Raw genomic sequence first — 13,974 nt, 5'->3', positions numbered from 1 at the left:
AAAACAGTAGAAGTAGTTGGGAGACAGGTCCACCATAGAGAAGTTACAAGTTACTCCACGCTGACATATCTTCAATCTGTCTTAGAACTTAGCTCAAAGTTGTTTTTACTGCAGTTAATGGAACAGCAGCAACTGTCCAGTTCCAGATCCTAGTGTGCTGTGAGTCTAGTAGGTGGAAAAAACCTATCTGACTGGCGTAGCCTTACTGCACTGGATGCAGCCTCCCCTAAGATATGTAAATCTAGTGGAGCCAGGTCCAGTAGGGCTTCCATGACTGCCATGGGTGTTGTTCTGATAGAATCTGTGATGCTCAGGCAGGCCATTCGTTGCGCGTGGGTGAGCATCACTCTTGCCACCCCAACTTGGACTGGAACCCACCACAATAAAGCAGCATAGCATAGCTTGGGGGCAGACTATGGCTGTGTAGATCCATCTGATAACCTTTGGGGTAGCACCCCAACAACCACCTTCAATTCTATGGCACTGGTGTAGGCACATTGCTGCCTTCTTACAGTTTTTATTTATGTGTCTTTTTCAGTTAAGCTTCCTGTCTAGATAGACACCCAAGAATTTAACTGACTCTGACAGGGAGAGCTCTACACATCTGGATACACTAGTACTGGACACACTAGTAACCAGATGGTGCTGAGAGCAAGAACTTCCTGTCATCCCCTCTGCATTAGGTTACATACAGTACCCAGGCAGAAGCCTTCTATAAGTATGACCAGGTCATCTGCATACCCCTGTGTATGGAGTCTAGATCCATTCAACTCATTTAGTAAGCTGTCAACAACCAGGAGCCAACACAGCGGCGAGATTACTCCTCCCTGTAAACAGCCCCGTCTGAGGTTTACGGTTATCCAACAGTCCCCCAGAGTTGAAGATGCTTTCCTTGTCCGAAGCATGAAAACAAACTAATTTGTAGTTGTCTCATCCATGCCTTTGTTGGCAAGTGCTCTCTCAATAGCTTCTACAGGTACATTGTCAAATGCCCCCTGTATGTCCAAAAAGCAGCCAAGCGCATATTGTCCACATGCCAGGCTGCGTTCTATTCTCAAAACAACATCATGTAAGGTGTTTCTGTAGAAAGACCTGCCTGATATGCATGTTGTTTAGGACATAAAGGTGATAGCATTAAAGTCCATCTCTTACATGTAAATCTATCACCCTCTCCATTCCCTATGTTCACACCTAATCTGCGTGGTGTAAACAGCCCTTCAGACAGAAAGGAAGTGGGGGTTTGTTTGTTTGCTTGTTTGTTTGTTTGTAGGGGAGCATTTTCTATGAGACAGTCAATCTTTGCAACTGCTTTCAGCCTTGCACAATTAAAATCTGGTGGCCTCACTTGATCAGGTTCCTGTCGTGACGTTGCACCTCATATAGAAGTACCATACCATACCATACCATACCATACCATACCATACCATACCATACCATACCATACCATACCATACCATACCATACCATACCACACCACACCATACCATACCATACCACTTTTATTTATAAAGCACTTTAAACGGCACAAGGCCAACCAAAGTGCTGTACAGTAGGTAGACACAACAGGACAAGAAGTGAACGGTTATTTCCAAAGCTGAGACTGAAACAGGTTGAAATTAGTTCAAAAACTATATTCATAAAGCTAGTTTGTGTTACGTTTTTCACAGCACAAAGGTATTCATTTATTTCTGTCATGTTTCACTGAATATGTAAAATGAAAATGGTGGATGCTGGACTTTTTGAGTTGTCTTTGAGCTCTTTATGTTTGATGGTGTCCCTGGAAAAAAGCATCCTGATAAAATATAGGCTCTCCAGATTCTACGAGCTGAAATATTAATGAAGTTGTTCCGGTCCTCCTCCAGCCTGAGCCCGCCTCCACCAACAAGTGGCAGCTGGACAGCTGGTTGAATAAGGTCCAAACCCAGACCAAACCCCTGGTTCCTGCACAACCAGAGCACAATGACACAGGTCAGTGAAAACAAAACACTAAAATCGAACTTAATGACCACATTTTAGTTTGATTAGAATAACTCATTCTGGTTAAATCTGTTAAGGCTCTGTCAGCCAGGATCAGCAGACTTTCTCTCCAGGGACTGAAGCACCAGGAGTTGGGGCAGCTGCCAAGACCAAACCCTGTGGGTCCAGCGGTACACCTGATCCAGCTGTACCTGCAGGAGAGCTCAAAGACACGAGGACAACCTTGTGGTAGGTGTTCAGACAATTACCTGGACAAATCTGCAGCAGACATGAGGTTTATCTGTAAAACTTTCATTTCATGCAGCTCAGGTAGAGAGAAAGCCAAAGTCAAGCTCAGCCAGAAGACCTCTGGGGAGGGTCAGAGGTCAAAGACGAGGCTGTCACCAGGCCTGCTGTCGGGGCAGGAGGTCACGACCCCGAGGAGGAGCACCACTGGGAAAAAACAGCCTCGACGGGCGGAGAGGTCGAACAGTGGGGAGGAAAATTCGACCCAAACATGGAGTCGAACAAACCAACACAGGTAAAGAGAAGAAGAGCTGAACCCACAGCTGTGTTTGTTCCACACATAATCCTTCTACCTAGTGTTTCCTTTCATTAGCAATGACTCAGCAGTTTGTGCCTTTGGACACACTGTAGTCATGAATAAAATGATCAAGTCAAAAAACACTTTCAGTCCAAACAAACCTCCTCTCGGTTTTAGAAGCAACACATGTTCCAGCAGCTACAGACGAACTTTCACTTGCAGAAAATTATACTGCTCGTGTTTAAAGGGACAAATCTAAATATGTGTGTGAGCATAACAGAAACAACTCAAGTTTAGCTTTATCTTGAACAATACTACTGGCCAAACTTCTAACAGAGCGTTGTAATGACCTAAATTGGAAAAAAAATTATCTCATAATCAACTCATAAACTGCTACCAGTAACTAAAAATATATCATAACTTTGCTTTTGCTAAACTGCTAAACATGGTAAAAACATTAGCAGAAGCTAACACAAAATAAGTAAAAAAAAAATAATAATAAAGAAATACTTACGACTAAACACTAACCATTAAATGTGTAAAAAGATAGCAGAAGCTAATACTAAACTACGGTGCCCGCCAAGCGTCAGTGGATGAAAAAACAAACAGCCACTGGAAATCCGTGTGCATGGAATACTAAACTGTGTGCACGGATTGCTAAACTGTGTGCACGGATTACTAAACTGTGTGCACGGAATACTAAACTGTGTGCACGGATTACTAAACTGTGTGCACGGANGCACGGATTACTAAACTGTGAGAACGGATTACTAAACTGTGAACACAGATTACTAAACCGTGTGCACAGATTACTAAACTGTGTGTACAGATTACTAGACCGTGTGCATGGAATACTAAACTGTGTGCACGGATTGCTAAACTGTGTGCACAGATTACTAAACTGTGTGCACAGATTACTAGAACCGTGCGCACGGATTACTAAACTGTGAGCACGGATAAGTAATCTGTGCACATGGTTTAGTAATCTGTGCTCACGTTTAGTAATCTGTGCTCACAGTTTAGTAATCTGTGCTCACGTTTAGTAATCTGTGCTCACAGTTTAGTAATCTGTGCTCACGTTTAGTAATCTGTGCTCACGTTTAGTAATCTGTGCTCACAATTTAGTAATCTGTGCTCACGATTTAGTAATCTGTGCTCACGGTTTAGTAATCTGCGCTCACATTTAGTGATCTGTGCTCACGTTTAGTAATCTGTGCTCAAGGTTTAGTAATCTGTGCTCAAGGTTTAGTAATCTGTGCTCACAGTTTAGTAATCTGTGCTCACGGTTTAGTAATCTGTGCTCACGTTTGGTAATCTGTGCACGCTTTTAGTAATCTGTACTCACGGTTTAGTAATCTGTGGTCACGGTTTAGTAATCTGTGCTCACGTTTAATAATCTGTGCTCACAGTTTAGTAATCTGTGCTCACGGTTTAGTAATCTGTGCTCACGNGTTTAGTAATCTGTGCTCACGGTTTAGTAATCTGTGCTCACGTTTAGTAATCTGTGCTTACAGTTTAGTAATCTGTGCTCACGGTTTAGTAATCCGTGAGCACAGATTTCCAGCGGCTGTTTTTTTTCTCCCACTGACCCTTAGTGGGCTCTGTAGTAAACAATTAAAGTTTAAAATAAAGAAGGCTAAAACTAAAAAGCTAAACAAGTAAAAATGAGCTAACTGCTAAACTAGGGTTGTGTGGTATATGAGGTAGACGGTAGAAATGGTAAAGTTGGCCTATGGTAGAAATTTACCCTCTACCGTCATATCGTCATTACGTCATCACACCTATGTGAACAGGGCTGCCAGTGCAGAGACAACTGAAGGAGGAGGAGTTCAAAATATTCTGAAAATAAATGAAGACATTTATGGTTTTTAAACACGTATAGAGAGAATAAGTCCTCAAAATTTCCCCCTCCCACTGTGGAAAAGTTACATCGGGATCACCCCCCCCCCCGCACGCTGCACGTCGCACAGAGTGAAGCTTCAACAACTATAGTTTTTCACACCCAAGTTGTTGGACAAACAAATAGTTTTTTGTGACATACAGAGATGATAAAAAAAGATGTCACACTATAACATGTTAGGCAACATTGAAATTTTAATGTCTAAATGACTAATTTTACTTGAAGTACTGGTTATAACATCCACTTTATTTTGATATTGTTGAAAATTTAAGAAATGTTTTTGTTTGTTGTTGAAACCGTTCTGCAATATGTATAAAACATTTTTTGTACTTCTGATATGTTCATTTGCACTACAGCAAAAATGCTGGGTTTGATTATGATTAGAGATTTCTGCAAAAAAATGCTCTAAAAATTACATTATTTTTACTTTTTATGATCATTTTCTACTGCGATATATACAGTTACCGTAAAGGGATTCAATTTATACCGTGATATGAACTTGAGGTCATACTGCCCAGCCCTATGCTAAACATAAAAAATTTGCAGAAACTAACAGTAAACTCCTAAACACGTAAATATACTAAATGCTAAGCGCTAACCGCTAAGACTCTCATTCTGGTCTTTCAGAGCCAGCTGAATGCTGATGATGGTCAATCCTGAATACTTTTATGTTTGACAATTAAACAATTCTTCACTTCCAGTTTTGAAGATAATATTCTGAGCTACAGTTAAAAAACTAAGTCCAATCTATGGTGTTCTGGGTTTGCAGTGCATTCTGGGAAGATCTGAGGAAAAACCATAAAACCTAAAGCATCTGTAGCACACAAGGAGAACACAAGTAAAGAATGGCGGCTTGTCAGGTCTTTAATATACCGATGTGATGATGTCACTCTCACTAACTTTTAAATGGTCTAAGATGTGCTCATCTTTGTTCCGTTTCCTCCAACTATACAAGGTATCCATCATAATCTAGATTTTTAGCTCAGATTGTTGATAAACATGTTGATATTCTGCTCAGTCTAGTTGAAGCAGCTGTTTATATATCTTTAAAATTAGCTCATGTTGGGCTTTCTGGCAGCTGTCGTGTGGAAAAAGAAAAAAAACTCAGATTTTACTGGAAGCAAATTGGAAACCTTCACTGCATTTACTGGAAGCATGGTTAGTGAGGCCCCGCTGTCAGATTTACTTAGACCAATTAGGAAAACACAATAACTCTCCTTTATTCATCTTCAATTACAAACATTTAAAGACGTTCAGATGATTGCATGCTGTTTTCAATTACTTTATTCAGCTTCTTTTCCTTTCTGCATTTACACAGGGAGCAAGCTGAGGCAAACACTTTGTTCGTTTGTTTGTCAGTGTTTCCTCTCTTTTCTCCAACTAGCCCTGCAGTCAGAGACAAGGAGCTGCCGCCGCCCCCTCCCCCAGACCACCAGAACCCCCTGAGGCCACGGAGCAAACCTGTCAGCGGGAAGACCGCCCCGAGGAAAGAACCTCGCAGTGCCACCAGCTCCAACACCACAGCCACCCCTACAGCAGCGGCAGTGCAGCAGCAAACCCCAGCACCGCTTCCTGCTGTCAGCCTGAACCAGGTTAGGCTTGGGGGTCTGGGGGAGGGGTTGGGCGGCTCTTTGGACAACTGAATCTATAACCGTGTTTCCATCAAGGCTTTTTGATGCGCATTTAGAAGTGTCGTATTAAAAATGCAAAAAAAAGTCAGATGGAAACAGCAAAATTCGAAAAAAAAAAATCCTCAATTTGTTAAAAGTTTTTACGCTCGCTTGAGGTGGTTTTTGGATGATTCTTAAAGTAGTTAATGTGCAAAACGGGAGATGGAAACACGTTTGCCGAATAAATTCTGACGTAGCGCATATTTACCTCACGTGACCTTCAGCTGTTTCCGCTTTCCTGCCTCAACCCGGCGTAGTTGCACGTGCCTTTCTGCTGCATAGTTTAACATTGCGTTTATTTCCCTATGTCTCCTGGCAGCGTTAAACATAGCCTGTACTAGCTGAATAGATAGAATAATTCCAACTTGCCCAATAGCAAGGCATTCACGAAAAAAATTGCTCCATTGTCCCGAGATGATTAGCCTCTGCTAGTTAGCAAGTTTCACTTCCTGTTTAGTACCGCAAAGCTTGTCGCCAATGTCTGACGTAATGATGCATTGTGTAGCCTCGTCTGACGTAATCACACGTTGCGTAGCCTCGTCTGACGTAATCACGCGTTGCGTAGCCTCGTCTGACGTAATCACACGTTGCGTAGCCTCGTCTGACGTAATCACGCGTTGCATAGCCTCGTCTGACATAATCTCGCGTTGCGTAGCCTCGTCTGACGTAATCACGCGTTGCATAGCATCGTCTGACGTAATAAGGCGTTGCGTAGCCTCGTCTGACATAATCACGTGTTGCGTAGCCTCATCTGACATAATCACGCATTGCGTAGCCTCATCTGATGTAATCACGTGTCGCGTAGCCTCGTCTGACGTAATAACACGTTGCGTAGCCTCGTCTGACGTAATAACATGTCGCGTAGCCTCGTCTGATGTAATCACGCATTGCATAGCCTCGTCTGACGTAATCACGCATTGAGTAGCCTCGTTTATTCGCATCAAGTCGAGAGGGAAACTAGATGGAAACTGTCTAGATTCTAATTTTTATTTATTTAATTTTTTGCGAATTTTGAAAAGTTTGATAAAAATTCCCTCTGGAACTGATGGAAACAATTTATGGCTCAAACACGTCAGGGCAGCTGTCCAGCACTTAGAAACATTTGGAATACGACTCAACACCACCTGTAACAAATCCCTTCACTTTAGAGACTTAAATCGGTCAGATTTTAGCAGTTTGTCTGACTATGTCAAAAGAAACAAACTTTTAGTTTCAGCTCAGGATTCACAAACTTCTATCTGCTAAATGTTTGAATAATGACAGAGAGAATCTTTATACTAGTCCTTCAAAGTCTAAAGTTTCTCAGTGTTTGTCAGCTTTGTCTTTAAACTCTCTGATTGGGTCAAAGGTTCTAGGGTTCCTTGGTTTGATGGACCAGACCCGAGTCAGGTTTGTAGGTCGCCTTGTCCACACAGACCTTCTGTGGCACTGGGATAAGAACTTTGTGATGTTCACTCTAAAACTTGGACTTTGATGTCCTTCAGCCTCTTTGGATTTAATCTGTTTGTACAGAATCAGTGGGTCTCATGCAAGAATATTTTCGTATTTTTATCCTAAATTTCACTTGCTTTTGTTTGCACGAACATGTGACGTCAGATTCAACAAACTCTTCTATCTTCAGGAAAAGTGCATAAATGAGCAGCGTGAACTGATGAATGTGTATCAGGCGCTCACGCACGAGGAGAGGAGGTTAGTATAATCTACCACCACACAAACACCATATAAGGCTATGCTTCCTGTCACACATACCAGGAAGTGTCCATTCATTAAAATAACAGCAAAAAGTAAAAAGAACTTTATGGGTTCGGAGATTGAAGTCCTGCTCTAAGAGATCCAGAAAAGAAAATCTGTCATTTTTAGCAGCGTCAGCTGTGGAATTAAAGAAGCTGAATGGGACAAATTACGACTGCTGTTAATGTTGTGTCTCCTGTGGGTCTTATACAGTCACAGAAATAAAACTCTAAATCATATTCATCTCTCTCAAGTCCTGTTTTGGTTTTCCTTTGGTCAAATATTTTTAATTAAGTTATGTGGAAGAAAAGAGGAAACAACTGTGTTAAATAATTTTCATTTATTCAGAAGAAGAACCACAGCCCTGATCAATGTGCCAGTCCACCCCCCGAGTTCTCCTAAACCAGTGGTTCCCAAACTTTTTATCTTCTGACCCACAAAATATCCATGGCAAAAACTTGTGACCCCAAATATTACTGGTCTGAGCACATGAACTTCGTTAATAACCCTAAAAACACAGGCTTTCTGACAATATAAACAGCTTATACACAAATATAAATACTTATTTATACTTATTTTGTGTTTTTGTAATAGTTATAGGGAAAATATTACATCAGTAATTATTTTATTACCTTTTAAATTGATTTCTGGTGATTATCCAAGGTGCTTCATGACCCATAATTGGGTTCAAGCCCAACTTTGGGAACCAAAGTGCAGTGGTTCCCAAACTTTTCAGCTTTTGACCCACAAAAAAACAGTAGCAGAGACCTGTGCCCCCAACAATTTTTGGATGATAAACATTTGTATCAGGTCAACAAAACGTGGGCATAGTAACAATATTTTTATACTACATTTATCCACTTTAAATACACTAACCTCACTCATTTGTAACAACTAAGGCAAAAATGTAATTAATTCAGAAAATCTTTTCAGGACCCCACCTTGATGTTTCGGAACCCCACTTTGGGTCCCGACCCCAACTTTGGGAAACACTGTACTAAACCACTCGAACACACAAATTAACAAATCTGTTCGTACCAACGCTTTTTGCATGAGGCCCATTGTTCTGTTGAAGACCCATTTGGACCTACCTGCAGGCCCTGCTTAGATTCTGCAGTGTTCTGGGTCAGTTTTGGTGGTTCCATGTGGATAGAGACATTTTTAGAAATGCTGTTGTGCTTGCAGAGGTATTTTAGAAAACAAATTAAAACAGTGTTTTGTAAAAAAAAAAAAACAGTTTTTGTCTGAAAATCTTATACTGAATCAATAAGCCTTCCTTCAGAGAACGAAGCCCAGGACTCAGAATAATGTGTTTTAAACCTTAAACCGCAACATTTAAATAATTTACTGTCAATCAAAAGCCTTCAGGATACAGATAGTTTGACATGTGACAGTGAATTATACTCATCTTTAAATCAACACAAAGTGTCAGCAGCTCTACAAAACGACTGATGAATCAGGTGTTCATCAGAAGAATCAAAGGTCCAACATGTCAGAGGTGATCCTGACAGCTTTCCWTTCAACTTAACTTTAATTTTCACTACATCTCATTAATGATTCAACTCGTAGTCCTGGTAGGGAAACTATGAATCCACTCACCACACAGCAAGGCAGGACATTTGTATTTACTGTAAGTGTGGATGGTAAAAAAATGGCGTCAGCTACAGTATAGGTACATAAGTAGGTTTTGAGGTAAATTCACAGGGGTTTTCATATAGACATAAATGGGTCTTAAACCAAGAGGGAGCATGTTTGCCTGAGAAATATTCAGCTTCATTTGCCTGTAAAGGCACAACTTTAATTACCTGAATGTGAGTAGACTGCTAACATCTGTGACCTGAGCTGTGAGTGATCTCCAGCCAGCCGGCGCTGAGCAGAAAACAGACTCAGAGCAGCTGATGTTATCAGTCACTGGAGGTCAACTTTACCTTTTGTAAAAAAAAAAAAAAAGAAGAGGGAAAGCAATTAGCGGCACTGAAATGAGTATTACACAAAACCAGTTTGCCCTTCACTTCCTTTTAAACACATCAGTCTTATTCTGATGTATGTATCTAACGAGAAGATCCCAACATCTGCTTTTAAAGAAGCAGCGTTGATGTTTTTCCACTCAGTCCAACCGTGTTGCTGCTTTCTCCTGTTGATGTTGCACAAATACCAGAAACTCACTTTGGTTCCAAAGGAGTTTTTGAAAAAAATCCTTAAAACTTGAAAAAACCCGAGATTCTATACTCTACACATCTATATACCTGCAAAATGAGGGAAAATCTGTGTAAACTAGAAGCACTCGGAGGGCACAAACCTCCGCCAAGGGCGTATGTTCGTGTGTGAGTTTGTTTTGTGTGTGTTTTATTACATTTATAGTCATATGTGTGTTTGTGTACAAGTGCTTTACAATGACTAAATATGCAATGAATTACATGCAACAGAAGGAGTGGAACAGCATCGGAAAAAGGAAAAATTTAGCCATAAAAAACCAGAATAAACATAATTGTTTAAGAAAACCTTAGTGTTATCTGTTGGATAACAGACCTAAACGGGGGATGGAGAGTTAGCTAGCTTATCTTTCCAATACAGGTGGGGGGAAAAACTCCAAAAACATAAACACAAAATACAAAACTGTTAGGACGCGCAGGCCGATGTATTATGAAAATGATCTGTTGTTACATTAAAGTAACTTCAAACAGTAAGTTTTTTGATTTAAAAACAATTCGGTCTAAAGTTTAATTTCCATGTGCATCATGATTGGTGTTCTGCACTGCTTCAGGCAATCCCATTGGATGTCTACAGTCAGGGGGTTGACCCGTCTACGAATGATCCGATGTGATTGAAAGTCTACGGTCAGCTTCCTTGAAGCTGATTGGCTGTTCCTGGGTCCGGATCGTGATCCGGATCATCACCTAAATTTAATGGTGTGTTCTTTTGGCCAATACCCACTTGTGGTGAAAATTTCATGGAAATCCGTCCTTAAGTTTTTGAGTAATATTGTCCACAGACAGACACGACCGAAAACATTACCTCCTCCCTTGGCGGAGGCAATAGTAACAGACAATCCCTACAACTTGACATGTGTGCAATCCAAAAATCTTCTAACACGAAGTTAACTGAAACTGGGAGAGAGTGCAGGAAAAACACCACCTTCGCTGGTTAAAGTACCGCAGAAAGAAGCTGGGAGGCAAAAATGCTCTCTTCACCAGCAAACAGCAACATAACTTTACCAAGATTCACTCATCACAGCCTCAGGAGGGCGGTATCTTGCTACTCCAGCCAGCAGGTAATCGAGCATCCGGTGACTGTGAAAATTATCCAGGCTTTTCAAAGGCTGATGCCAAGCAAAGAAATAATCTGCACATGAGAAGAAATTAAGGAGCAGAGCCTCGGTTTATACCAGCTTAAAGAGGTCCTCATCTGACGAGTCACAGCTGTGACTTTGTTGCTACTATTTACAGTGTGCATTAAGGAAACATTAATTCTGTTTTTATCCCTCCTGACCACCAGAGGTCACCACGCTCTAAAGTTTGAAAATTGATCTTACCTTTGATGTATCGCCTCTGAATCATTAATCCATAGAATGAAACTGCATAGACTGAGTAACTCTCCCAGGATGATTTAGGGCATTTTCCCACTAAAATCACCCTTTAATGGGCGTGGCCAAATGACTCGACAGCGCCACCTAATGTGAGACAGAGGAAATGATAAGTCCTACTGAGCTGAAATTCGAGACATAGGTAGATCTCCCCAAATCAAGAAAAAAAATCTCTTGGAGGTATGCCCTAAAACCAACAGGAAGTCGGCCATTTTGGGTCAAAGGTCAAATTTTGGCCGATTTCCTATTTCGCTCATGTCGAACTTTTGCAAACTCCTCCTAGGAATTTTCACCTATCGGCTTCAAATTCGGTCAGTTTGCTGTTAAACATCTAAAAAAAAGTTAAGTAGGTCCTCTGGACAAGTTCTTTCAGCCTATAGGGTGAGGGTCCTCATTTGCATGTGAACCAACAGTGTTGACTGTCATCATTAAACCTGTTTTATCCACCATGTGGAAGCACTGCTTATCAGGTTGAGTTTACCTGAAACTCCACAAGAACTTTACCAGAAGACATTCTCAACTCTTTTTTAGATTTTTCTACCTGGATTATTAAGATGTATCAAGACCGTTCTGACCAGATTACAAGGATGTGAGTGGGCAAAGATAACTGTCACTCAATCTGTGTCATGTGTAGCTTGAAATAGGGAGAAACAGAAAGGATGATACTGTTTCCATTCTTGTCAGAATTACAACAGAGCTGGTTTCTACCAGTCTCACTCATCATTCAGCTGTGAGTTCTAGTCAAAATAACATTATCAGGGTCACTGTTGCTAAAGACCAAAAGCATTCTCTATTGGGGAGAATTTTTTATTTTAATTTTCATATCTGGCAGGATGGCGTCAAACCAGCTGGTGTTTATCTTCCATTCAGGAGAGAAGGAAAAGAATTACAGTTTACATTGGATGCTAAAATTAAATACAGTTAAGATTAATATCCAGTTCATAGTATGACCATACAGACTTGAAATAAAATACCTTTAAAAAGGAAAATCATGTCACAACAAATATCAATGATTTTTTTCTTATTTTTTCTTTTCAATCACTAAAGATTAAAACAGACTGTCACATCAGCAATAGCTGCAGACAAGGACAGATTAATGAAAGCTAGGATAAAATTTGACTCTAAGACAACCTTTTCAGAACAAAGCTCAGTTTGAAAGGGAATCATGACCTATGGGGTCAAGAGGTCAAGTTAAAAGGGGTCATTCTTCATGCCACATGTTTTCATTTCCTTCCAGTTGAAGTCTAATGCAGGTGAAAACACACTAAATTTGGAGAAAGCTAATTGATCCGCTAATGGAAGTTAGGGAAAGCACTACTCTGCTAAACAAAACGCTTGCTTTGCTATTAGCTGTTAGCCAATTAGCAGAACTGTGCACATCACTGAGACTAGCCATTAGATTTTCTGGTCAGCATTAAACTCAGTTTTACCGAACAGGGCTTGTTTAAAGAGCGATCTAGATTAGGTAAAATATTAATTGATCATAAACTTTCTACACCTAATCAGAAAATAAATGTTAGTTGTTGAAGAGTTAAAAGACAATTTCTCAGCTTGAATGATCCAGGAGCACAAGAGCAAATAAACAACCTTATCTTACTGTTATTCCATAACTAAAGACTTGATTACTGTTAGTCAGATTTTATATTTGCATCATGAGTCCATACACTGAAACATTTTTGTGTTATTCACTTCAAATAATATTACACAAAAACTGCAGAAAAAAACAGATTTAACCAGTCGCTTGTCCCTAACTTCAGCCAAATATCTGAGACAAATATTGTCGAAAACACAGCCATCAGAGGTTGATCTCATCTCCTGATGAACTTTCAGTATAGAAAGAAAAACAAATCTGAAATACGATAAAGCTGCATTTCTGCTACTACAATGGATTGGAGATAAGAAACATGAGGCGCATCTTTTAATTTGCGTGTGACAAGCAGGAGGCCTTTTCTCTCCCAGCGCTGGTGACATTCAGTCTGACAACCAAGAATGTTTCATTTCACTTCACAGATTAGCAGAACAAGCTGACAACTTGTGTTGCCTATTTTGCATAACATTGTACATACACTGTGAGCATTGGTTTGTCTGCTGTAGGACTTTGTAAGAGTTAGATAGTCTTTAAATAGGGTTAGATATAGTTTTTATACAGGGTTAGATATAGTCTGTACAGAGTTAGATGTGGTCTTCATAAAGGGTTAGATATAATCTACACAGGGTTAGATATAGTGCTTGTACAGGGTTAGATGTGATCTTTATACAGGGTTAGAAGTAATCTGTACAGGGTTAGATGTGGTCTTCATACAGGGTTAGATATAGTGTTTGTACATGATTAGACTGTCTTTGAACAGGGTTTGATGTAGTGGTTGTACAGGGTAAGACAGTCTTTGTGTTGGGTAAGATGTAGTCTTTGTACATGGTTAGATGTAGTCTTTGTACATGGTTAGATGTAGTCTTTATACATGGTTAGATGTGGTCTTTGTACAGGGTTATATGTAGTCTTTGTACAGGGTTAGATGTAGTCTTTGTACAGGGTTAGATGTAGTCTTTGTACAGGGTTAGATGTAGTCTTTGTACAGGGTTAGATGTAGTC

General features: G+C 40.3%; 1 protein-coding gene across 1 annotated transcript in view; it reads left to right on the top strand.

Annotated features, from left to right (window-relative positions):
- Nucleotides 1-1,862: 1,862 nt before the first annotated feature.
- LOC106531620 (AF4/FMR2 family member 2) overlaps nucleotides 1,863-13,974 on the top strand; it is a gene marked incomplete at both ends in the record, with an annotated part of 39,926 nt that continues 27,814 nt past the window's right edge. Inside the window, 4 exon segments of the mRNA XM_014027527.1 lie at nucleotides 1,863-1,968; nucleotides 2,055-2,205; nucleotides 2,282-2,497; nucleotides 5,785-5,992. Of these exon segments, the coding sequence (XP_013882981.1) occupies nucleotides 1,863-1,968; nucleotides 2,055-2,205; nucleotides 2,282-2,497; nucleotides 5,785-5,992 (681 nt within the window).

The sequence above is a fragment of the Austrofundulus limnaeus genome, unplaced genomic scaffold (genome assembly GCF_001266775.1).
Source record: "Austrofundulus limnaeus strain Quisiro unplaced genomic scaffold, Austrofundulus_limnaeus-1.0 Scaffold658, whole genome shotgun sequence".
Classification (NCBI taxonomy): Eukaryota; Metazoa; Chordata; class Actinopteri; order Cyprinodontiformes; family Rivulidae; genus Austrofundulus; species Austrofundulus limnaeus.
Note: the sequence above shows the minus strand (reverse complement) of the source record. Positions and strands in the feature narration are given on the sequence as shown.